The sequence below is a fragment of the Carcharodon carcharias genome, assembly GCF_017639515.1.
Source record: "Carcharodon carcharias isolate sCarCar2 chromosome 38 unlocalized genomic scaffold, sCarCar2.pri SUPER_38_unloc_7, whole genome shotgun sequence".
NCBI classification, from domain to species: Eukaryota; Metazoa; Chordata; class Chondrichthyes; order Lamniformes; family Lamnidae; genus Carcharodon; species Carcharodon carcharias.
In genome coordinates, this window is record NW_024470811.1 from 22,501 (window position 1) to 46,244 (window position 23,744).

Here is a 23,744-nt window from a genome sequence, read left to right on the forward strand (position 1 = left end):
AAAATCAAGATGCAGACGGAGGCTCAACACGAGCGGGAAATCAAGGAGCTGGAACAGAGAGTGTCCATTCGACGGGCAATCCTGGAACAACGGGTGAGGAAGGGAGGGTCAGTGTCCGAGGGTCAGTGTCCCAGGGTCAGTGTCCCAGTGTCAGTCTCTCAGCGTCAGTGTCTCAGGGTCAGTGTCCCAGCGTCAGTGCCTCAGGGTCAGTGTCCCAGCGTCAGTGTCTCAGGGTCAGTGTCTCAGCGTCAGTGTCTCAGGGTCAGTGTCTCAGGGTCAGTGTCTCAGGGTCAGTGTCTCAGCGTCAGTGTCTCAGGGTCAGTGTCTCAGGGTCAGTGTCGCAGCGTCAGTGTCTCAGGGTCAGTGTCTCAGGGTCAGTGTCCCAGCGTCAGTGTCTCAGGGTCAGTGTCTCAGCGTCAGTGTCCCAGCGTCAGTGTCTCAGGGTCAGTGTCTCAGGGTCAGTGTCCCAGGGTCAGTGTCTCAGGGTCAGTGTCTCAGGGTCAGTGTCCCAGCGTCAGTGTCCCAGCGTCAGTGTCTCAGGGTCAGTGTCTCAGCGTCAGTGTCTCAGGGTCAGTGTCTCAGGGTCAGTGTCTCAGGGTCAGTGTCCCAGGGTCAGTGTCTCAGGGTCAGTGTCTCAGCGTCAGTGTCTCAGGGTCAGTGTCCCAGCGTCAGTGTCTCAGGGTCAGTGTCTCAGCGTCAGTGTCTCAGGGTCAGTGTCTCAGGGTCAGTGTCTCAGGGTCAGTGTCTCAGCGTCAGTGTCTCAGGGTCAGTGTCTCAGGGTCAGTGTCGCAGCGTCAGTGTCTCAGGGTCAGTGTCTCAGGGTCAGTGTCCCAGCGTCAGTGTCTCAGGGTCAGTGTCTCAGGGTCAGTGTCCCAGCGTCAGTGTCTCAGGGTCAGTGTCTCAGGGTCAGTGTCCCAGGGTCAGTGTCTCAGGGTCAGTGTCTCAGGGTCAGTGTCCCAGCGTCAGTGTCCCAGCGTCAGTGTCTCAGGGTCAGTGTCTCAATGTCAGTGTCTCAGGGTCAGTGTCTCAGCGTCAGTGTCTCAGGGTCAGTGTCTCAGGGTCAGTGTCTCAGGGTCAGTGTCCCAGGGTCAGTGTCTCAGGGTCAGTGTCTCAGCGTCAGTGTCTCAGGGTCAGTGTCTCAGGGTCAGTGTCCCAGCGTCAGTGTCTCAGGGTCAGTGTCTCAGGGTCAGTGTCTCAGGGTCAGTGTCCCAGCGTCAGTGTCTCAGGGTCACTGTCTCAGGGTCAGTGTCTCAGCGTCAGTGTCTCAGGGTCAGTGTCTCAGGGTCAGTGTCCCAGCGTCAGTGTCTCAGGGTCAGTGTCTCAGGGTCAGTGTCTCAGGGTCAGTGTCCCAGCGTCAGTTTCTCAGGGTCAGTGTCTCAGGGTCAGTGTCCCAGCATCAGTGTCTCAGGTTCAGTGTCTCAGGGTCAGTGTCTCAGGGTCAGTGTCCCAGCGTCAGTGTCTCAGGGTCAGTGTCTCAGGGTCAGTGTCTCAGCGTCAGTGTCTCAGGGTCAGTGTCTCAGGGTCAGTGTCCCAGCGTCAGTGTCTCAGGGTCAGTGTCTCAGGGTCAGTGTCTCAGGGTCAGTGTCCCAGCGTCAGTGTCTCAGGGTCAGTGTCTCAGGGTCAGTGTCTCAGCGTCAGTGTCTCAGGGTCAGTGTCTCAGGGTCAGTGTCCCAGCGTCAGTGTCTCAGGGTCAGTGTCTCAGGGTCAGTGTCTCAGGGTCAGTGTCCCAGCGTCAGTGTCCCAGCGTCAGTGTCTCAGGGTCAGTGTCTCAATGTCAATGTCTCAGGGTCAGTGTCTCAGGGTCAGTGTCTCAGCGTCAGTGTCTCAGGGTCAGTGTCTCAGGGTTAGTGTCTCAGGGTCAGTGTCCCAGGGTCAGTGTCTCAGGGTCAGTGTCGCAGCGTCAGTGTCTCAGGGTCAGTGTCTCAGGGTCAGTGTCCCAGCGTCAGTGTCTCAGGGTCAGTGTCTCAGGGTCAGTGTCCCAGGGTCAGTGTCCCAGCGTCAGTGTCTCAGGGTCAGTGTCTCAGGGTCAGTGTCCCAGGGTCAGTGTCTCAGCGTCAGTGTCTCAGGGTCAGTGTCCCAGCGTCAGTGTCTCAGGGTCAGTGTCTCACGGTCAGTGACTCAGGGTCAGTGTCTCAGGGTCAGTGTCTCAGGGTCAGTGTCTCAGGGTCAGTGTCCCAGCGTCAGTGTCTCAGGGTCAGTGTCTCAGGGTCAGTGTTTCAGGGTCAGTGTCTCAGCGTCAGTGTCTCAGGGTCAGTGTCCCAGGGTCAGTGTCTCAGCGTCAGTGTCTCAGGGTCAGTGTCCCAGGGTCAGTGTCTCAGGGTCAGTGTCTCAGGGTCAGTGTCCCAGGGTCAGTGTCTCAGGGTCAGTGTCTCAGGGTCAGTGTCTCAGCGTCAGTGTCTCAGGGTCAATGTCCCAGGGTCAGTGTCTCAGGGTCAGTGTCCCAGGGTCAGTGTCCCAGGGTCAGTGTCCCAGCGTCAGTGTCTCAGGGTCAGTGTCTCAGGGTCAGTGTCTCAGGGTCAGTGTCCCAGCGTCAGTGTCTCAGGGTCAGTGTCTCAGGGTCAGTGTCTCATGGTCAGTGTCCCAGCGTCAGTGTCTCAGGGTCAGTGTCTCACGGTCAGTGTCTCATGGTCAGTGTCCCAGCGTCAGTGTCCCAGCGTCAGTGTCTCAGGGTCAGTGTCCCGGCGTCAGTGTCTCAGGGTCAGTGTCTCAGGGTCAGTGTCCCAGCGTCAGTGTCTCAGGGTCAGTGTCTCAGGGTCAGTGTCTCAGGGTCAGTGTCCCAGCGTCAGTGTCTCATGGTCATTGTCTCAGCGTCAGTGTCTCAGGGTCAGTGTCTCAGGTTCAGTGTCTCAGGGTCAGTGTCCCAGCGTCAGTGTCTCAGGGTCAGTGTCTCAGGGTCAGTGTCTCAGGGTCAGTGTCTCAGCGTCAGTGTCTCAGGGTCAGTGTCTCACGGTCAGTGTCTCAGGGTCAGTGTCTCAGGGTCAGTGTCTCAGGGTCAGTGTCCCAGCGTCAGTGTCTCAGGGTCAGTGTCTCAGGGTCAGTGTCTCAGGGTCAGTGTCCCAGCGTCAGTGTCTCAGGGTCAGTGTCCCAGGGTCAGTGTCTCAGCGTCAGTGTCTCAGGGTCAGTGTCCCAGCGTCAGTGTCTCAGGGTCAGTGTCTCACGGTCAGTGACTCAGGGTCAGTGTCTCAGGGTCAGTGTCTCAGGGTCAGTGTCCCAGCGTCAGTGTCTCAGGGTCAGTGTCTCAGGGTCAGTGTCTCAGGGTCATTGTCCCAGGGTCAGTGTCTCAGCATCAGTGTCTCAGGGTCAGTGTCTCAGGGTCAGTGTCTCAGGGTCAGTGTCCCAGGGTCAGTTTCCCAGGGTCAGTGTCTCAGGGTCAGTGTCTCAGGGTCAGTGTCCCAGGGTCAGTGTCCCAGGGTCAGTGTCTCAGCGTCAGTGTCCCAGGGTCAGTTTCCCAGGGTCAGTGTCCCAGGGTCAGTGTCTCAGGGTCAGTGTCTCAGGGTCAGTGTCTCAGGGTCAGTGTCCCACGGTCAGTTTCCCAGGGTCAGTGTCTCAGGTTCAGTGTCTCAGCGTCAGTGTCCCGGGGTTCAATATCCCGGGGTCGGTGTCCGAGGGTCAGTATCTTAGGGTCAGTGTCTGAGGGCCAGTGTTTGGAGTCAGGGGTAAATTTGGGGTTAGGAATTAAGTTTCTTGTCTAGGACAGGATTTTGGGTTAGTGTCGAGGGCACGAGATAAGCTCAACGTTAAGAGATTATGTTAGGGTCAGGGTTAGGGGTTAGGATCGGAAATCGGGGTTAGGTTCGGGGTTAGGGTCAGGGTTAGGGTTAGGCATTAGGGTCGGGGTTAGGGGTTAGGATCGGAAATCGGGGTTAGGATCGGGGTTAGGGTTGCGGTTTAGGGTCTGGATTAGCTGTTAGGGGTTAGGGTCGGGGTTAGGGTTGGGGTTAGGTTGGGGTTAGGGTCAGGGTTTGGTGTTAGGGTCATGGTTAGGGGTTAGGGTCGGGGATAGGTGTTAGGGTCGGGGTTAGGGTCGGGCTTAGGGTTTGGGGTTAGGGTGTGTTTGGGGGTTAGGTTCGGGGTTAGGGGCTAGGGTCAGGGTTAGGGGCTAGGGTCAGGGTCAGGGTTCGGGGTTAGGGTCGGGATTAGGGGTTAGGGTTGGGGTTCGGGTCAGGGTTAGGTGTTAGGGTTAGGGGTTAGGGTTGGGATTCGGGGTTAGGGTCAGTGTTAGGGGTTATGGTTGGGATTCGGTGTTAGGGTCAGGTTTAGGGTCGGGGTTAGGGTCAGGGTTAGGGGTTAGGGTTGGGATTCGGGGTTAGGGTCAGTGTTAGGGGTTAGGGCCAGTGTTAGGGGTTAGGGTTGGGATTCAGGTTGGGGTTCAGGGTTAGGGTTAGGGTTGGGATTACGTGTTAGGGATGGGTTTAGGCGTTAGGATTGGTATTCGGGGTTAGGGTTAGGGTTAGGGTCACGGTTAGGGTTGGGGTCAGGGGTAGGGGTTAGGGTCAGTGTTAGGGGTTAGGGTCAGGGGTAGGGATTAGGGTCTAGGGTAGGGGTTAGGGTCAGTGTTAGGGTCAGGGGTAGGGATTAGGGTCAGGGGTAGGGGTTAGGGTCAGTGTTAGGGGTTAGGGTCAGTGTTAGGGGTTAGGGTCAGTGTTAGGGGTTAGGGTCAGGGGTTGGGGTTAGGGTCAGGGGTAGGGATTAGGGTCAGGGATAGGGGTTAGGGTCAGGGTTAGGGGTTAGGGTTGGTATTAGGGGTTAGGGTAAGGGTTAGGGGTTAGGGTCAGGGGTAGGGGTTAGAGTCGGGATTAGGGATTAGGGTTGGGATTCGGGTTGGGTTTAGGGGTTAGGGATGGGATTAGGGGTTAGGATCGGTATTCGGGGTTAGGGTCGGGGTTAGTGTTGGGGTCAGGGGTAGGGGTTAGGATCACTATTAGGGGTTAGGGTCACTGTTAGGGTTAGGGTCGTGATTAGCGGTTAAGGTCAGGGTTAGGGTTTACGGTTGGGGTTAGCGGTTAGGGTCAGTGTTAGGGGTTAGGGTCGGGGTTAGCGGTTAGGGTCAGTGTTAGGGGTTAGGGTCGGGGTTAGCGGTTAGGGTCAATGTTAGGGGTTAGGGTCGGGGTTAGCGGTTAGGGTCAGTGTTAGGGGTTAGGGTCGTGGTTAACAGTTATGGTCAGTGTTAGTGGTTAGGGTCAGTGTTAGGGGTTAGGGTCGGGGGTTAGGGTCGTGGTTAGCGGTTAGGGTCGTGGTTAGGGGTTAGGGTCAGTGTTAGGTCTTAGGGTCAGTGTTAGGGGTTAGGGTCGGGGTTAGCGGTTATGGTCAGTGTTAGCGGTTAGGGTCAGTGTTAGGGGTTAGGGTCGAGGGTTAGGGTCGTGGTTAGCGGTTAGGGTCGTGGTTAGGGGTTAGGGTCAGTGTTAGGGGTTAGGTTCAGTGTTAGGGGTTAGTGTCGGGGTTAGTGGTTAGGGTCCGGGTAGGGGTTGGGGTTAGGGTCGGGGTTAGGGTCAGGCTTAGGGGTTAGGGTCATGGTTACGGGTTAGGGTCATGGTTAGGGGTTAGGGTCATGGTTAGGGGTTAGGGTTAGGGGCTAGGGTCATGGTTAGGGGTTAGGGTCAGGGTTAGGGGTTAGGGTCAGGGTTACTGGTTAGGGTCAGGGAAGGGGTTGGGGATAGGATCATGGTTAGGGGTAAGGGTCGGGGGTTAGGGTCGGGATTAGGGGTTAGGGTCAGGGTTAGGGGTTAGGGTCGGGGTTAGGGGTTATGGTCATGGTTAGGGGTTAGGGTCGGGGGTTAGGGGTTAGGGTCATGGTTAGTGGTTAGGGTCAGGGTAGGGGTCGGGGTTAGGGTCAGGGTTAGGGGTTAGGGTCGGTGTTAGGGTTTAGGGTCAGGGTTAGTGTCAGGGATCGGGGTTAGGGTTAGGGGTCAGGGTTGGGGGTTAGGGTCAGGCTTAGGGGTTAGGGTTGGGATTAGGGTCGGGGTTAAGGACTAGGGTCAGGTTTAGGGTCGGGTCGGGCTTAGGGGTTAGGGTCATGGTTAGGGGTTAGGGTCGGGGTTAGGGTTGGGGTTAGGTTGGGTTTAGGGTCAGGGTTTGGTGTTAGGGTCATGGTTAGGGGTTAGGGTCGGGGATAGGTGTTAGGGTCGGGGTTAGGGTCGGGCTTAGGGTTTGGGGTTAGGGTGGGGTTGGGGGTTACGTTCAGGGTTAGGGGCTAGGGTCAGGGTTAGGGGCTAGGGTCAGGGTCAGGGTTCGGGGTTAGGGTTGGGATTAGGTGTTAGGGTTAGGGGTTAGGGTTGGGATTCGGGGTTAGGGTCAGTGTTAGGGGTTAGGGTTGGGATTCGGTGTTAGGGTCAATTTTAGGGTCGGGGTTAGGGTCAGGGTTAGGGGTTAGGGTCGGGATTCGGGGTTAGGGTCAGTGTTAGGGTTTAGGGGTTAGGGCCAGTGTTAGGGGTTAGGGTTGGGTTTCGGGTTGGGGTTCGGGGTTAGGGTTAGGGTTGGGGTTACGTGTTAGGGATGGGTTTAGGGGTTAGGATTGGTATTCGGGGTTAGGGTTAGGGTTAGGGTCGCGGTTAGGGTTGGGGTCAGGGGTAGGGGTTAGGGTCAGTGTTAGGGGTTAGGGTCAGGGGTAGGGATTAGGGTCTGGGGTAGGGGTTAGGGTCAGGAGTAGGGATTAGGGTCAGGGGTAGGGGTTAGGGTCAGGAGTAGGGATTAGGGTCAGGGGCAGGGGTTAGGGTCAGGAGTAGGGATTAGGGCCAGGATTAGGGGTTAGGGTCAGGGTTAGGGGTTAGGGTCAGTGTTAGGGGTTAGGGTCAGGGGTAGGGGTTAGGGTCAGGGGTAGGGGATTAGGGTCAGGAGTAGGGATTAGGGCCAGGATTAGGGGTTAGGGTCAGGGTTAGGGGTTAGGGTCAATGTTAGGGGTTAGGGTCAGGGGTAGGGGTTAGGGTCAGGGGTAGGGATTAGGGTCAGGGATAGGGGTTAGGGTCAGGGTTAGGGGTTAGGGTTGGTATTAGGGGTTAGGGTAAGGGTTAGGGGTTAGGGTCAGGGGTAGGGGTTAGAGTCGGGATTAGGGATTAGGGTTGGGATTCGGGTTGGGGGTAGGGGTTAGGGATGGGTTTAGGGGTTAGGATCGGTATTCGGGGTTAGGGTCGGGGTTAGTGTTGGGGTCAGGGGTAGGGGTTAGGGTCACTATTAGGGGTTAGGGTCACTGTTAGGGTTAGGGTCGTGATTAGCGGTTAGGGTCAGGGTTAGGGGTTAAGGTCAGTGTTAGGGGTTAGGGTCGGGGTTAGCGGTTAGGGTCAGTGTTAGCGGTTAGGGTCAGTGTTAGGGGTTAGGGTCAGGGTTAGCGGTTAGGGTCAGTGTTAGGGGTTACGGTCGGGGGTTAGGGTCGTTGTTAGCGGTTAGGTTCGTGGTTAGGGGTTAGGGTCAGTGTTAGGGGTTAGGTTCAGTGTTAGGGGTTAGTGTCGGGGTTAGTGGTTAGGGTCAGGGTAGGGGTTGGTGTTAGGGTCAGGGTTAGGGGTTAGGGTCATGGTTACGGGTTAGGGTCATGGTTAGGGGTTTGGGTTGGGGGTTAGGGTCGGGGTCGGGGGTTAAGATCGGGGTTAGGGTTGGGGTTAGGGTTTACGGTCAGTGTTAGAGTCCAGGTTCGGGCTTAGGGTCATGGTTAGGGGTTAGGGTCATGGTTAGGGGTTAGGGTCATGGTTAGGGGTTAAGGTTAGGGGTTAGGGTCATGGTTAGGGGTTAGGGTTGGGGGTTAGGGTCGGGGTTAGGGGTTAGGTTCAGGGTTACTGGTTAGGGTCAGGGAAGGGGTTGGGGTTAGGATCATGGTTAGGGGTAAGGGTCGTGGGTTAGGGTCGGGATTAGGGGTTAGGGTCAGGATTAGTGGTTAGGGTCGGGGTTAGGGGTCAGGGTCATGGTTAGGGGTTAGGGTTGGGGGTTAGGGGTTAGGATCATGGTTAGGGGTTAAGGTTAGGGGTTAGGGTCATGGTTAGGGGTTAGGGTTGGGGTTTAGGGTCGGGGTTAGGGGTTAGGTTCAGGGTTACTGGTTAGGGTCAGGGAAGGGGTTGGGGTTAGGATCATGGTTAGGGGTAAGGGTCGGGGGTTAGGGTCGGGATTAGGGGTTAGGCTCAGGGTTAGGGGTTAGGGTCGGGGTTAGGGGTTAGGGTCATGGTTAGGGGTTAGGGTTGGGGGTTAGGGTCGGGGTTAGGGGTTAGGTTCAGGGTTACTGGTTAGGCTCAGGGAAGGGGTTGGGGTTAGGATCATGGTTAGGGGTAAGGGTCGGGGGTTAGGGTCGGGATTAGGGGTTAGGCTCAGGGTTAGGGGTTAGGGTCGGGGTTAGGGGTTAGGGTCATGGTTAGGGGTTAGGGTCGGGGGTTAGGGGTTAGGGTCATGGTTAGTGGTTAGGGTCAGGGTAGGGGTTGGGGTTAGGGTCAGGGTTAGGGGTTAGGGTCGGTGTTAGGGTTTAGGGTCAGGGTTAGTGTCAGGGATCGGGGTTAGGGTTAGGGGTCAGGGTTGGGGGTAAGGGTCGGGGTTAGGGTCAGGCTTAGGGGTTAGGTTGGGATTAGGGTTGGGTTTAAGGACTAGGGTCAGGGTCAGGGTCGGGTCGGGCTTAGGGGTTAGGGTCATGGTTAGGGATGGGGTTAGGGGTTAGAGTTGGGATTCGGGGTTAGGGTCAGTGTTAGGGTCGGGGTTAGGGTCAGGGTTAGGGGTTAGGGTCAGGATTAGGGGTTAGGGTTGGGATTTGGGTTGGGGTTAGGTGGTTAGGTGTTAGGGACGGGGTTCGGGGTTAGGATCGGTATTCGGGGTTAGGGTCAGGGTTAGGGTTGAGGTCAGGGGTAGAGGTTAGGGTCACTGTTAGGGTTAGGGTCGTGGTTAGGGGTTAGGGTCGGGGGTTAGGATCGTGGTTAGCGGTTAGCGTCAGTGTTAGGGGTTAGGGTCGGAGTTAGGGGTTAGGGTTGGGATTCGCGTTGTGGTTAGGGACGGGGTTAGGGGTTAGGATCGGTATTCGGAGTTAGGGTCAGGGTTAGGGTTGGGGTTTGGTTCGGGGTTGGGGTCAGGGGTGTGAGGTTAAGGTTATTGTTAGGGGTTAGGGTCACTGTTAGGGGTTAGGGTCAGGGTAGGGGTTGGGGTTAGGGTCGGGGTAGGGGTTAGGGTCGGGTTTAGGGTCAGGTTTAGGGTTAGGGTTATGGTTAGGTTTAGTGGTTAGGGTCTGGGTTAGGGTTAGGGGTTAGGGTCGGGGTTAGGGTCAAGTGTTAGGGTCAGGGGTTAGGGTTAGGGTCAGTGTTAGGGGTTAGGGTCAGGGTAGGGGTTGGGTTTGTGGTTGGAGTTGTGGTCAGGGTTAGGACCAGGGTTAGGTTAGGGTTACAGTTAGGGTTAGGGTTAAGGGTTAGGTTTGGGGTTCGGTGTTAGGGTTGGGTTTAGGGTCAGGGTTAGGGTCGGGGTTAGGGTCAGGGTTAGGGGCTAGTGTTCAGGTTTAGAGTTTGGGTTAGGGGTCAGGGTTAAAGTGTTAGGGTTAGGGTCAGTGTCAGGGGTCAGGGTTAAGGTCGGAGCAGGTGCGCAGTGTTAGGGTTAAGGTCAGGGGTCAGGGTTAGGCTCAGTGTCAGGGGTAGGGGTTAGGGTCAGGGGTAGGGGTTAGGGTCACTCTTAGGGTCAGGGTAGGGGTTGGGGTTAAGGTGATGGTTAGGGGTTAGGGTCATGGTTAAGGGTTAGGGTCGGGCGTTAGGGCCAGGGTTAGGGGTTAGGGTCGGGTTTAGGGTTTAGGGTCAGGGTTAGATTAAGTGTTTGGGGTTAGGGTCGGGGTTAGGGGTTGGGTCGGGGTTAGAGTTAGGGGTTAAGGTCGGAGTTGGGGGTTAGGGTCGGGGTTAGGGGCTAGGGTTAGGGTCGGGTCGGGCTTAGGGGTTAGGGTCATGGTTAGGGGTTAGGGTCGGGGTTAGGGTCAGGGTTAGGGTCGGGGTTAGGGGCAGGGTTAGGGGCTAGGGTCAGGGTTAGGGTCGGGTCGGGCTTAGGGGTTAGGGTCATGGTTAGGGGTTGGGTCGGGGTTAGGGGTTAGGGTCGGGGTTAGGGTCATGGTTAGGGGTTCGGGTCGGGGTTTGGGTCAGGGTTAGGGTCGGGTCCGGCTTAGGGGTTAGGGTCATGGTTAGGGGTTAGGGTCATGGTTAGTGTCGGGGTTAGGGTCATGGTTAGGGGTTAGGGTCAGGGTTAGGGGTCAGAATTAGGGTCGGGTCGGGGTTAGGGGTTAGGGTCGGGGTTAGGGTTAGGGGTTAGGGACGGGGTTAGGGTTGGGATTAGGCATTAGATTCGGGGTTAGGGTCGGGGTTAGGGGTTAGTGTCGGGGTAAGGGGTTAGGGTTGGGATTCGGTGTTAGGGTCAGTGTTAGGGTCGGGGTTAGGGTCAGGGTTAAGGGTTAGGGTCGGGATTCGGGGTTAGGGTTGGGATTCGGGTTAGGTTTGGGGTTAGGTGTTAGGGACGGGGTTAGGATCGGTATTCCGGGTTAGGGTCAGGGTTAGTGTCAGGGGTAGGGGTTAGGGTCAGTGTTAGGGGTTAGAGTCGGGATTCGGGGTTAGGGTCAGGGTTAGGGTCAGGGGTAGGGATTAGGGTCATGGGTAGGGATTAGGGTCAGGGGTAGGGGTTAGGGTCAGTGTTAGGGGTTAGGAACAGGGGTAGGGATTAGGGTCAGGGCTAGGGGTTAGGGTCAGGGTTAGGGTTTAGGGTCGGGATTAGGGGTTAGGGTCAGTGTTAGGGGTTAGAGTCGGGATTCGGGGTTAGGGTCAGGGTTAGGGGTTAGGGTTAGGGGTAGGGATTAGGGTCAGGAGTAGGGCTTAGGGTCAGTGTTAATGGTTAGGTTCAGGGTTGGGGTTAGAGTCGGGATTCGGGGTTAGGGCTTAGGGTCAGTGTTAAGGGTTAGGGTCAGGGTTAGGGGTTAGGGTCAGTGGCAGGGGTTAGGGTCACTGTTAGTTTTAGGGTCAGGGTTAGGGGTTAGGGTCAGTGTTAGGGGCTAGAGTCGGGATTCAGGGTTAGTGTCAGGGTTCGGGTCGGGGTTAGGGCTTAGGGTCAGTGTTAGGGGTTAGGGTTGAGATTCGGGTTGGGGTTAGGGTTGGGGTTAGGGGTTACGGTCAGGGTTAGGGTTGGGGTTAGGTGTCAGGTTTAGGGTTAGGGATTAGAGTTTGGGTTGGGGTCAGGGTTAGTGTTAGGATTAGGGTCGGATCCAGGGTTAGGGTCAGTGTCAGGGGTCAGGGTTAGGGTCGGAGCAGGTGCGCAATGTTAGGGTTAGGGTCAGGGTTAGGTTCAGTGTCAGGTGTCAGGGTTAGGGGTGGGGGTAATGGTTAGGGTTAGGGTCGTGGTTAGGGGTTAGGGTCGGGGGTTAGGGTTAGGGTCAGTGTTAGGGGTTAGGGTCGGGGTTGGGGTCAGAGTTAGGGTTACAGTTAGGGTTAGTGTTAAGGGTTAGGGTTAAGGGTTAGTGTTGGGGTTAGATGTTAGGGTTGGGGTTAGGTGTTAGGGTTGGGGTTAGGGGTTAGGGTCAGGTATAGGGTCAGGGTTAGGGTCAGGGTTAGGGGCTAGGGTTAGGGTTAGGGGTCAGGTTTGGGGTCAGGTTTAGGTTTAGGGTTAGGGATTAGAGTTTGGGTTAGGGGTCAGTGTTAGGGTTAGGGTTAGGGTCAGTGTCGGGGTCAGGGTTAGGGTCGCAGCAGGTGCGCAGTGTTAGGGTTAGGGTCAGGGGTCAGGGTTAGGTTCAGTGTCAGGGGTCAGGGTTAGGGGTTGGGGTTAGGGTCACTGTTAGGGTCAGGGTCGTGGTAAGGGGTTAGGGTCGGGGGTTAGGGTCAGGGTAGGGGTTGGGGTTAGGGTTATGGTTAGGGTTTAGGGTCAGGGTTAGAGTCAGTGTTTGGGGTTAGGGTCGGTGTTAGGGTTAGGGGTTAGGGTCGGGGTTAGGGGCTAGGGTCAGGGTTAGGGTCGGGTCGGGCTTAGGGGTTAGGGTCGGGTCGGGCTTAGGGGTTAGGGTCATGGTTAGGGGTTAGGGTCGGGGTTAGGGTCGGGGTTAGGGTCAGGGTTAGGGGTTAGGGTCAGGGTCATGGTTAGGGGTTAGGGTCGGGGTTAGGGTCATGGTTAGGGTTAGGGTCGGGGTTAGGGTCAAGGTTAGGGGTTAGGGTCATGGTTAGGGGTTAGGGTCGGTGTTAGGGTTGGGATTAGGCATTAGGTTCGGGGTTAGGGTCAGGGTTAGGGGTTAGTGTCGGTGTTAGGTGTTAGGGTTGGGATTCGGTGTTAGGGTCAGTGTTAGGGTCGGGCTTAGGGTCAGGGTTAGGGGTTAGGGTCGGGATTCGGGGTTAGGTGTTAGGGACGGGTTTAGGGGTTAGGGTCGGGATTCGGGGTTAGGTGTTAGGGACGGGGTTAGGGGTTAGGGTCGGGATTCGGGGTTAGGGTCAGGGTTAGGGTCAGGGGTAGGTGTTAGGGTCAGTGTTAGGCGTTAGGGTCGGGATTAGGGTCAGTGTTAGGGGTTGGATTCGGGATTCGGGGTTAGGGTCAGGGTTAGGGGTTATGGTCAGGGGTAGGGATTAGGGACAGGGGTAGGGTTTAGGGTCAGGGGTAGGGGTTAGGGTCAGGGGTAGGGGTTAGGGTCAGGGGTAGGGATTAGGGTCAGGTGTAGGTGTTAGGGTCAGGGGTAGGGATTAGGGTCAGGTTAGGGGTTTGGGTTGGGATTAGGGGTTAGGGTCAGTGTTAGGGGTTAGAGTTGGGATGCGGGGTTAGGGTCAGGGTTCGGGTCGTGGTTAGGGCTTAGGGTCAGCGTTAGGGGTTAGGGTCAGGGTTAGGAGTTAGGGTCAGGGGTAGGGGTTAGGGTCAGGGGTAGGGGTTAGGGTCAGTGTTAGGGTTAGGGTCAGTGTTAGGGGTTAGGGTTGGGATTCGGGTTGGGGTTAGGGGATAGGGTTAGGGTTAAGGGTTAGTTTGGGGTTAGGTGTTAGGGTCGGGGTTAGGGTCGGGGTTAGGGGCTAGGGTTAGGGCTGGGGTCAGGGTTGGGGTTAGGGGTCAGGTTTAGGGTTAGGGTTAGGGATTAGAGTTTGGGTTGGGGTCAGTGTTAGTGTTAGGGTCAGGGTTGGAGCTAGTGTGGGTTAGGGTTAGGGTCAGGGGCCAGGGTTAGGGTCAGTGTCAGAGGTCAGGGTTAGGGTCGGAGCAGGTGTGCAGGGTTAGGGTCAGGGGTCAGGGTTAGGTTCAGTGTCAGGGGTCAGGGTTAGGGGTAGGGGTTACTGTTAGGGTTAGGGTCGTGGTTAGGGGTTAGGGTCGGGGTTAGGGTCAGGGTAGGGGTTGGGATTAGGGTCAGTGTTAGGGGTTAGGGTCAGGGTAGGGGTTAGGGTTGGGGTTGGGGTCAGGGTTAGGGATACAGTTAGGGTTAGTGTTAAGGGTTAGGGTTAAGGGTTAGGGTTGGGGTTAGGTGTTAGGGTTGGGGTTAGGGTTTATGTCAGGGTTAGGGCAGGGGTTAGGGTCCGAGTTAGGGTCAGGGTTAGGTTCAGTGTCAGGGGTCAGGGTTAGGGGTAGGGGTCAGGGGTAGGGTTTAGGGTCACTGTTAGGGTCAGGGTAGGGGTTGGGGTTAGGGTCATGGTTAGGGGTTAAGGTCATGGTTAGGGGTTAGGGTTGGGGGTTAGGGTCGAGATTAGGGTCAGGGTTAGGGGTTAGGGTCGGGTTTCGGGGTTATGGTCGGGGTTAGGGTTAGGGTTGGGGGTTAGGGTCGGTGTTGGGGGTTAGGGGCTAGGTTCAGGGTTAGGGTCGGGTCGGGCTTAGGGGTTAGGGTCATGGTTAGGGGTTAGGGATGGGGTTAGGGTCAGTGTTAGGGTTGGGTCGGGCTTAGGGGTTAGGGTCATGGTTAGGGGTTAGGGTCGGGGTTAGGGTCATGGTTAGGGGTTAGGGGTTAGGGTCAGGGTTAGGGTTTAGGGTCAGGGTTAGAGTCAGGGTTTGGGGTTAGGGTTGGGGTTAGGGTCGGGGTTAGGGTTAGGGGTTAGGGTCAGGGTTAGGGTTAGGGTCGGGGTTGGGGGTTAGGGTCGGGGTTGGGGGTTAGGGTCGGGGTTAGGGGCCAGGGTCAAGGTTAGGGTCGGGTTGGGCTTAGGGGTTAGGGTCATGGTTAGGGATTAGGGTCAGGGTTAGGTTCAGGGATAGGTTCGGGTTGGGCTTAGGGGTTAGGGTCATGGTTAGGGGTTAGGGTCGTGGTTAGGGGTTAGGGTCATGGTTAGGGGTTAGGGTGGGGGTTAGGGTTAGGGGTTAGGGATGGGTTTAGGGTTGAGATTAGGCATTAGGTTCGGTGTTAAGGTCAGTGTTAGGGTCGGGGTTAGGGTCAGCGTTAAGGGTTAGGGTCGGGATTCGGGGTTAGGTTTGGGGTTAGGTGTTAGGGACGGGGTTAGGGGTTAGGATCGGTATTCAGGGTAGGGTCAGGGGTAGGGGTTAGTGTCAGTGTTAGGGGTTAGGGTCAGGGTTAGGGTTTAGGGTCAGGGGTAGCGATTAGGGTCAGGGTTAGGGGTTAGGGAGAGTGTTAGGGGTTAGGGTCAGGTGTTAGGGTCAGTGTTAGGGGTTAGGGTCAGGGGTAGGGATTAGTTTCAGGGGTAGGGGTTAGGGTCAGTATTAGGGTTTAGGGTCAGTGTTAGGGGTTGTGGTCGGGATTTGGGTTGGGGTTAGGGGGTTAGGGATGGGGTTAGGGGTTAGGATCGGTATTTGGGGTTAGGGTCAGGGTTGGGGTTTGGTTCGGTGTTAGGGTCAGGCTTAAGGTGGGGTCAGGGGTAGGTGTTAGGGTCAGGGGTGTGGGGTTAGTGTCACTATTAGGGTTTAGTGTCAGGGTTAGGGGTTAGGGTCAGTGTTAGGGTCAGGGTTAGGGGTTAGGGTCATGGTTAGGGGTTAGGGTCAGGGTTAGGGGTTAGTGTCGTGGTTAGGTTTTAGGGTCAGTGTTAGAGTCAGGGTTTGTGGTTAGGGTCAGGGTTAGGGGCTAGGGTCAGGGTTAGGGTCGGGTTGGGCTTAGGGGTTAGTGTCATGGTTAGGGGTTAGGGTCGGGGTTAGTGTCAGGGTTAGGGTTGGGTCGGGCTTAGGGGTTAAGGTCATGGTTAGGGGTTAGGGTCATGGTTAGGGGTTAGGGTCGATGTTAGAGTCAGGGTTTGGGGTTAGGGTCGGGGTTAGGGGTTAGGGTCGGGGTTGGGGGTTAGGGTCGGGGTTAGGGTCAGGGTTAGGGGTTAGGGTTGGGGTTAGGGTCGGGGTTAGGGGCTAGGGTCAGGGGTTAGGGTCGAGGTTAGGGTCAGGGTTAGGGGCTAGGGTCAGGGTTAGGGTCGGGTTGGGCTTAGGGGTTAGTGTCATGGTTAGGGGTTAGGGTCGGGGTTAGGGTCAGGGTTAGGGTTGGGTCGGGCTTAGGGGTTAAGGTCATGGTTAGGGGTTAGGGTCAGTGTTAGGGGTTAGAGTCGGGATTTGGGGTTAGGGTCAGGGTTAAGGTTTAGGGTCAGGGGTAGGGATTAGGGTCAGGGTTAGGGGTTAGAGAGAATGTTAGGGGTTAGGGTCAGGGGTAGGGGTTAGGGTCAGTGTTAGGGGTTAGGGTCAGGGGTAGGGATTAGTGTCAGAGGTAGGGGTTAGGGTCAATGTTAGGGGTTAGGGTCAGTGTTAGGTGTTGTGGTCGGGATTCGGGTTGGGGTTAGGGGTTAGGGACGGGGTTAGGGGTTAGGATCGGTATTCGGGTTTAGGGTCAGGGTTGGGGTTTGGTTCGGTGTTAGGGTCAGGCTTAAGGTGGGGTCAGGGGTAGGGGTTAGGGTCAGGGGTGTGGGGTTAGGGTCACTATTAGGGGTTAGTGTCAGGGTTAGGGGTTAGGGACAGTGTTAGGGGTTAGGGTCAGTGTTAGGGGTTAGAGTCGGGAGTTGGGGTTAGGGTCAGGGTTAGGGTTTAGGGTCAGGGGTAGGGATTAGGGTCAGGGTTAGGGGTTAAGGAGAGTGTTAGGGTTTAGGGTCAGGGGTAGGGGTTAGGGTCAGTGTTAGGGGTTAGGGTCAGGGGTAGGGATCAGTGTCAGGGGTAGGGGTTAGGGTCAGTGTTAGGGGTTAGGGTCAGTGTTAGGGTTTGTGGTCGGGATTCGGGTTGGGGTTAGGGGGTTAGGGACGGGGTTAGGGGTTAGGATCGGTATTCGGGGTTAGGGTCAGGGTTGGGGTTTGGTTCGGTGTTAGGGTCAGGCTTAAGGTGGGGTCAGGGGTAGGGGTTAGGGTCAGGGGTGTGGGGTTAGGGTCACTATTAGGGGTTAGTTTCAGGGTTAGGGGTTAGGGTCAGTGTTAGGGGTTAGGGTCAGGGTTAGGGGTTAGGGTCATGGTTAGGGGTTAGGGTCGGGATTAGGGGTTAGGGTCAGGGTTAGGGGTTAGGGTCGTGGTTAGGGTTTAGGGTCAGGGTTAGAGTCAGGGTTTGGGGTTAGGGTCGGGGTTAGGGGTTAGGGTCGGGGTTGGGGGTTAGGGTCAGGGTTAGGGGTTAGGGTTGAGGTTAGGGTCGGGGTTAGGGGCTAGGGTCAGGGGTTATGGTCGAGGTTAGGGTCAGGGTTAGGGGCTAGGGTCAGGGTTAGGGTTGGGATTAGGCATTAGGTTTGGGGTTAGGGTCGGGGTTAGGGTTAGGGGTTAGGCATTAGGTTTGGGGTTAGGGTCGGGGTTAGGGTTAGGGGTTAGGGACGGGGTTAGGGTTGGGATTAGGCATTAGATTCGGGGTTAGGGTCAGGGTTAGGGGTTAGGGTCGGGATTCGGGGTTAGGGTCAGTGTTAGGGGTTAGGGGTTAGGGCCAGTGTTAGGGGTTAGGGTTGGGATTCGGGTTGGGGTTCGGGGTTAGGGTTAGGGTTGGGGTTACGTGTTAGGGATGGGTTTAGGGGTTAGGATTGGTATTCGGGGTTAGGGTTAGCGTTAGGGTCGCGGTTAGGGTTGGGGTCAGGGGTAGGGGTTAGGGTCAGTGTTAGGGGTTAGGGTCAGGGGTAGGGATTAGGGTCTGGGGTAGGGGTTAGGGTCAGGAGTAGGGATTAGGGTCAGGGGTAGGGGTTAGGGTCAGGAGTAGGGATTAGGGTCAGGGGTAGGGGTTAGGGTCAGGAGTAGGGATTAGGGCCAGGATTAGGGGTTAGGGTCAGGGTTAGGGGTTAGGGTCAGTGTTAGGGGTTAGGGTCAGGGGTAGGGTTTAGGGTCAGGGGTAGGGGATTAGGGTCAGGAGTAGGGATTAGGGCCAGGATTAGGGGTTAGGGTCAGGGTTAGGGGTTAGGGTCAATGTTAGGGGTTAGGGTCAGGGGTAGGGGTTAGGGTCAGGGGTAGGGATTAGGGTCAGGGATAGGGGTTAGGGTCAGGGTTAGGGGTTAGGGTTGGTATTAGGGGTTAGGGTAAGGGTTAGGGGTTAGGGTCAGGGGTAGGGGTTAGAGTCGGGATTAGGGATTAGGGTTGGGATTCGGGTTGGGGGTAGGGGTTAGGGATGGGTTTAGGGGTTAGGATCGGTATTCGGGGTTAGGGTCGGGGTTAGTGTTGGGGTCAGGGGTAGGGGTTAGGGTCACTATTAGGGGTTAGGGTCACTGTTAGGGTTAGGGTCGTGATTAGTGGTTAGGGTCAGGGTTAGGGGTTAAGGTCAGTGTTAGGGGTTAGGGTCGGGGTTAGCGGTTAGGGTCAGTGTTAGCGGTTAGGGTCAGTGTTAGGGGTTAGGGTCAGGGTTAGCGGTTAGGGTCAGTGTTAGGGGTTACGGTCAGTGTTAGCGGTTAGGGTCAGTGTTAGGGGTTAGGGTCGGGGGTTAGGGTCGTGGTTAGCGGTTAGGGTCGTGGTTAGGGGTTAGGGTCAGTGTTAGGGGTTAGGTTCAGTGTTAGGGGTTAGTGTCGGGGTTAGTGGTTAGGGTCAGGGTAGGGGTTGGTGTTAGGGTCAGGGTTAGGGGTTAGGGTCATGGTTACGGGTTAGGGTCATGGTTAGGGGTTTGGGTTGGGGGTTAGGGTCGGGGTCGGGGGTTAAGATCGGGGTTAGGGTTGGGGTTAGGGTTTACGGTCAGTGTTAGAGTCCAGGTTCGGGCTTAGGGTCATGGTTAGGGGTTAGGGTCATGGTTAGGGGTTAGGGTCATGGTTAGGGGTTAAGGTTAGGGGTTAGGGTCATGGTTAGGGGTTAGGGTTGGGGGTTAGGGTCGGGGTTAGGGGTTAGGTTCAGGGTTACTGGTTAGGGTCAGGGAAGGGGTTGGGGTTAGGATCATGGTTAGGGGTAAGGGTCGTGGGTTAGGGTCGGGATTAGGGGTTAGGGTCAGGATTAGTGGTTAGGGTCGGGGTTAGGGGTTAGGGTCATGGTTAGGGGTTAGGGTCGGGGGTTAGGGGTTAGGATCATGGTTAGGGGTTAAGGTTAGGGGTTAGGGTCATGGTTAGGGGTTAGGGTTGGGGGTTAGGGTCGGGGTTAGGGGTTAGGTTCAGGGTTACTGGTTAGGGTCAGGGAAGGGGTTGGGGTTAGGATCATGGTTAGGGGTAAGGGTCGGGGGTTAGGGTCGGGATTAGGGGTTAGGCTCAGGGTTAGGGGTTAGGGTCGGGGTTAGGGGTTAGGGTCATGGTTAGGGGTTAGGGTCGGGGGTTAGGGGTTAGGGTCATGGTTAGTGGTTAGGGTCAGGGTAGGGGTTGGGGTTAGGGTCAGGGTTAGGGGTTAGGGTCGGTGTTAGGGTTTAGGGTCAGGGTTAGTGTCAGGGATCGGGGTTAGGGTTAGGGGTCAGGGTTGGGGGTTAGGGTCGGGGTTAGGGTCAGGCTTAGGGGTTAGGTTGGGATTAGGGTTGGGTTTAAGGACTAGGGTTAGGGTCAGGGTCGGGTCGGGCTTAGGGGTTAGGGTCATGGTTAGGGGTTAGGGATGGGGTTAGGGGTTAGAGTTGGGATTCGGGGTTAGGGTCAGTGTTAGGGTCGGGGTTAGGGTCAGGGTTAGGGGTTAGGGTCGGGATTAGGGGTTAGGGTTGGGATTTGGGTTGGGGTTAGGTGGTTAGGTGTTAGGGACGGGGTTCGGGGTTAGGATCGGTATTCGGGGTTAGGGTCAGGGTTAGGGTTGAGGTCAGGGGTAGAGGTTAGGGTCACTGTTAGGGTTAGGGTCGTGGTTAGGGGCTAGGGTCGGGGGTTAGGATCGTGGTTAGCGGTTAGCGTCAGTGTTAGGGGTTAGGGTCAGTGTTAGGGGTTAGGGTCGGAGTTAGGGGTTAGGGTTGGGATTCGCGTTGTGGTTAGGGACGGGGTTAGGGGTTAGGATCGGTATTCGGGTTTAGGGTCAGGGTTAGGGTTGGTGTTTGGTTCGGGGTTGGGGTCAGGGGTGTGAGGTTAAGGTTATTGTTAGGGGTTAGGGTCACTGTTAGGGGTTAGGGTCAGGGTAGGGGTTGGGGTTAGGGTCGGGGTAGGGGTTAGGGTCGGGTTTAGGGTCAGGTTTAGGGCTAGGGTTATGGTTAGGTTTAGTGGTTAGGGTCTGGGTTAGGGTTAGGGGTTAGGGTTGGGGTTAGGGTCAAGTGTTAGGGTCAGGGGTTAGGGTTAGGGTCAGTGTTAGGGGTTAGGGTCAGGGTAGGGGTTGGGGTTGTGGTTGGAGTTGGGGTCAGGGTTAGGACCAGGGTTAGGTTAGGGTTACAGTTAGGGTTAGGGTTAAGGGTTAGGTTTGGGGTTCGGTGTTAGGGTTGGGTTTAGGGTCAGTGTTAGGGTCGGAGTTAGGGTCAGGGTTAGGGGCTAGGGTTCAGGTTTAGAGTTTGGGTTAGGGGTCAGGGTTAAAGTGTTAGGGTTAGGGTCAGTGTCAGGGGTCAGGGTTAAGGTCGGAGCAGGTGCGCAGTGTTAGGGTTAAGGTCAGGGGTCAGGGTTAGGCTCAGTGTCAGGGGTAGGGGTTAGGGTCAGGGGTAGGGGTTAGGGTCACTGTTAGGGTCAGGTTCGTGGTTAGGGGTTAGGGTCGGGAGTTAGGGTCAGGGTAGGGGTTGGGGTTAGGGTCATGGTTAAGGGTTAGGGTCATGGTTAGGGGTTAGGGTCGGGCGTTAGGGTCAGGATTAGGGGTTAGGGTCGGGGTTAGGGTTTAGGGTCAGGGTTAGATTAAGTGTTTGGGGTTAGGGTCGGGGTTAGGGGTTGGGTCGGGGTTAGAGTTAGGTGTTAAGGTCGGAGTTGGGGGTTAGGGTCGGGGTTAGGGGCTAGGGTCAGGTTTAGGGTCGGGTCGGGCTTAGGGGTTAGGGTCATGGTTAGGGGTTAGGGTCGGGGTTAGGGTCAGGGTTCGGGTCGGGGTTAGGGTTAGGGGCTAGGGTCAGGGTTAGGGTCGGGTCGGGCTTAGGGGTTAGGGTCATGATTAGGGGTTGGGTTGGGGTTAGGGGTTAGGGTCGGGGTTGGGGTTAGGGTCGGGGTTTGGGTTAGGGTTAGGGTCGGGGTTAGGGTCAGGGTTAGGGGCTAGGGTCAGGGTTAGGGTCGGGTCGGGCTTAGGGGTTAGGGTCATGGTTAGGGTCGGGGTTAGGGTCATGGTTAGGGGTTAGGGTCAGGGTTAGGGGTCAGAATTAGGGTCGGGTCGGGGTTAGGGTCGGGGTTAGGGTTAGGGGTTAGGGACGGGGTTAGGGTTGGGATTAGGCATTAGATTCGGTGTTAGGGTCGGGGTTAGGGGTTAGTGTCGGGGTAAGGTTTTAGTGTTGGGATTCGGTGTTAGGGTCAGTGTTAGGGTCGGGGTTAGGGTCAGGGTTAGGGGTTAGGGTCGGGATTCGGGGTTAGGGTTGGGATTCGGGTTAGGTTTGGGGTTAGGTGTTAGGGACGGGGTTAGGATCGGTATTCCGGGTTAGGGTCAGGGTTAGTGTCAGGGGTAGGGGTTAGGGTTAGGGTTAGGGTTAGGGGTCAGGGTTGGGGGTTAGGGTCGGGGTTAGGGTCAGGCTTAGGGGTTAGGGTTGGTATTAGGGTTGGGGTTAAGGACTAGGGTCAGGGTTAGGGTCGGGTCGGGCTTAGGGGTTAGGGTCATGGTTAGGGGTTAGGGATGGGGTTAGGGGTTAGAGTTGGGATTCGGGTTGGGGTTAGGTGTTAGGGACGGGGTTAGGGGTTAGGATCGGTATTCAGGGTTAGGGTCAGTGTTAGGGTCGGGGTTAGGGTAAGGGTTAGGGGTTAGGGTCGGAATTAGGGTTTAGGGTTTGGATTTGGGTTGGGGTTAGGTGTTAGGGACGGGTTTAGGGGTTAGGATCGGTATTCGGGGTTAGGGTCAGGGTTAGGGTTGGGGTCAGGGGTAGAGGTTAGGGTCACTGTTAGTGTTAGGGTCGTGGTTAGGTGTTAGGGTCGGGGGTTAGGATCGTGGTTAGCGGTTAGGGTCAGTGTTAGGGGTTAGGGTCGGTGTTAGGGGTTAGGGTTGGGATTCGCGTTGGGGTTTGGGACGGGGTTAGGGGTTAGGATCGGTATTCGGGGTTAGGGTCAGGGTTAGGGTTGGGGTTTGGTTCGGGGTTGGGGTCAGGGGTGTGAGGTTAGGGTTATTGTTAGGGGTTAGGGTCACTGTTAGGGGTTAGGGTCAGGGTAGGGGTTGGGGTTAGGTTCGGGGTAGGGGTTAGGGTCAGGTTTAGGGTCAGGTTTAGGGTTAGGGTTATGGTTAGGTTTAGTGGTTAGGGTCGGGGTTAGGGTTAGGGGTTAGGGTCGGGGTTAGGGTCAGGTGTTAGGGTCAGGGGTTAGGGTTAGGGTCAGTGTTAGGGGTTAGGGTCAGGGTAGGGGTTGGGGTTGTGGTTGGAGTTGGTGTCAGGGTTAGGACCAGGGTTAGGTTAGGGTTACAGTTAGGGTTAGGGTTAAGGGTTAGGTTTGGGGTTAGGTGTTAGGGTTGGGTTTAGGGTCAGGGTTAGGGTCGGGGTTAGGGTCAGGGTTAGGGGCTAGGGTTCAGGTTTAGAGTTTGGGTTAGGGGTCAGGGTTAAAGTGTTAGGGTTAGGGTCAGTGTCAGGAGTCAGGGTTAAGGTCGGAGCAGGTGCGCAGTGTTAGGGTTAAGGTCAGGGGTCAGGGTTAGGCTCAGTGTCAGGGGTAGGGGTTAGGGTCAGGGGTAGGGGTTAGGGTCACTCTTAGGGTCAGGGTAGGGGTTGGGGTTAAGGTGATGGTTAGGGGTTAGGGTCATGGTTAAGGGTTAGGGTCGGGCGTTAGGGCCAGGGTTAGGGGTTAGGGTCAGGGTTAGGGTTTAGGGTCAGGGTTAGATTAAGTGTTTGGGGTTAGGGTCGGGGTTAGGGGTTGGGTCGGGGTTAGAGTTAGGGGTTAAGGTCGGAGTTGGGGGTTAGGGTCGGGGTTAGGGGCTAGGGTCAGGGTTAGGGTCGGGTCGGGCTTAGGGGTTAGGGTCATGGTTAGGGGTTAGATTCGGGGTTAGGGTCAGGGTTAGGGTCGGGGTTAGGGGCAGGGTTAGGGGCTAGGGTCAGGGTTAGGGTCGGGTCGGGCTTAGGGGTTAGGGTCATGGTTAGGGGTTGGGTCGGGGTTAGGGGTTAGGGTCGGGGTTAGGGTCATGGTTAGGGGTTCGGGTCGGGGTTTGGGTCAGGGTTAGGGTCGGGTCCGGCTTAGGGGTTAGGGTCATGGTTAGGGGTTAGGGTCATGGTTAGGGTCGGGGTTAGGGTCATGGTTAGGGGTTAGGGTCAGGGTTAGGGGTCAGAATTAGGGTCGGGTCGGGGTTAGGGGTTAGGGTCGGGGTTAGGGTTAGGGGTTAGGGACGGGGTTAGGGTTGGGATTAGGCATTAGATTCGGGGTTAGGGTCGGGGTTAGGGGTTAGGGTCATGGTTAGGGGTTAGGGACGGGGTTAGGGTCAGTGTTAGGGTTGGGTCGGGCTTAGGGGTTAGGGTCATGGTTAGGGGTTAGGGTCGGGGTTAGGGTCATGGTTAGGGGTTAGGGGTTAGGGTCAGGGTTAGGGTTTAGGGTCAGGGTTAGAGTCAGGGTTTGGGGTTAGGGTTGGGGTTAGGGTCGGGGTTAGGGTTAGGGGTTAGGGTCAGGGTTAGGGTTAGGGTCGGGGTTGGGGGTTAGGGTCGGGGTTGGGGGTTAGGGTCGGGGTTATGGGCCAGGGTCAAGGTTAGGGTCGGGTTGGGCTTAGGGGTTAGGGTCATGGTTAGGGATTAGGGTCAGGGTTAGGTTCAGGGATAGGGTCGGGTTGGGCTTAGGGGTTAGGGTCATGGTTAGGGGTTAGGGTCGTGGTTAGGGGTTAGGGTCATGGTTAGGGGTTAGGGTGGGGGTTAGGGTTAGGGGTTAGGGATGGGTTTAGGGTTGAGATTAGGCATTAGGTTCGGTGTTAAGGTCAGTGTTAGGGTCGGGGTTAGGGTCAGCGTTAAGGGTTAGGGTCGGGATTCGGGGTTAGGTTTGGGGTTAGGTGTTAGGGACGGGGTTAGAGGTTAGGATCGGTATTCAGGGTAGGGTCAGGGGTAGGGGTTAGTGTCAGTGTTAGGGGTTAGGGTCAGGGTTAGGGTTTAGGGACAGGGGTAGCGATTAGGGTCAGGGTTAGGGGTTAGTGAGAGTGTTAGGGGTTAGGGTCAGGGGTAGGGGTTAGGGTCAGTGTTAGGGGTTAGGGTCAGGGGTAGGGATTAGTGTCGGGGTAGGGGTTAGGGTCAATGTTAGGGGTTAGGGTCAGTGTTAGGGGTTGTGGTCGGGATTCGGGTTGGGGTTAGGGGGTTAGGGACGGTGTTAGGGGTTAGGATCGGTATTCGGGGTTAGGGTCACGGTTGGGGTTTGGTTCGGTGTTAGGGTCAGGCTTAAGGTGGGGTCAGGGGTGTGGGGTTAGGGTCAGGGGTGTGGGGTTAGGGTCACTATTAGGGGTTAGTGTCAGGGTTAGGGGTTAGGGTCAGTGTTAGGGGTTAGGGTCAGGGTTAGGGTCAGTGTTAGGGGTTAGAGTCGGGAT

At 56.6% G+C, this 23,744-nt stretch overlaps 1 protein-coding gene across 1 annotated transcript in view; it reads left to right on the forward strand.

The window, feature by feature from the left end:
* LOC121274842 (serine/threonine-protein kinase TAO2-like) overlaps window positions 1-23,744 on the forward strand; it is a gene marked incomplete at its 5' end in the record, with an annotated part of 55,657 nt that overhangs the window by 561 nt on the left and 31,352 nt on the right. Inside the window, one exon of the mRNA XM_041182213.1 lies at window positions 1-93. This exon is cut by the window's left edge and continues 90 nt beyond it. Coding sequence (XP_041038147.1) covers window positions 1-93 — 93 coding nt within the window. The remainder of the gene's footprint in view (window positions 94-23,744) is intronic.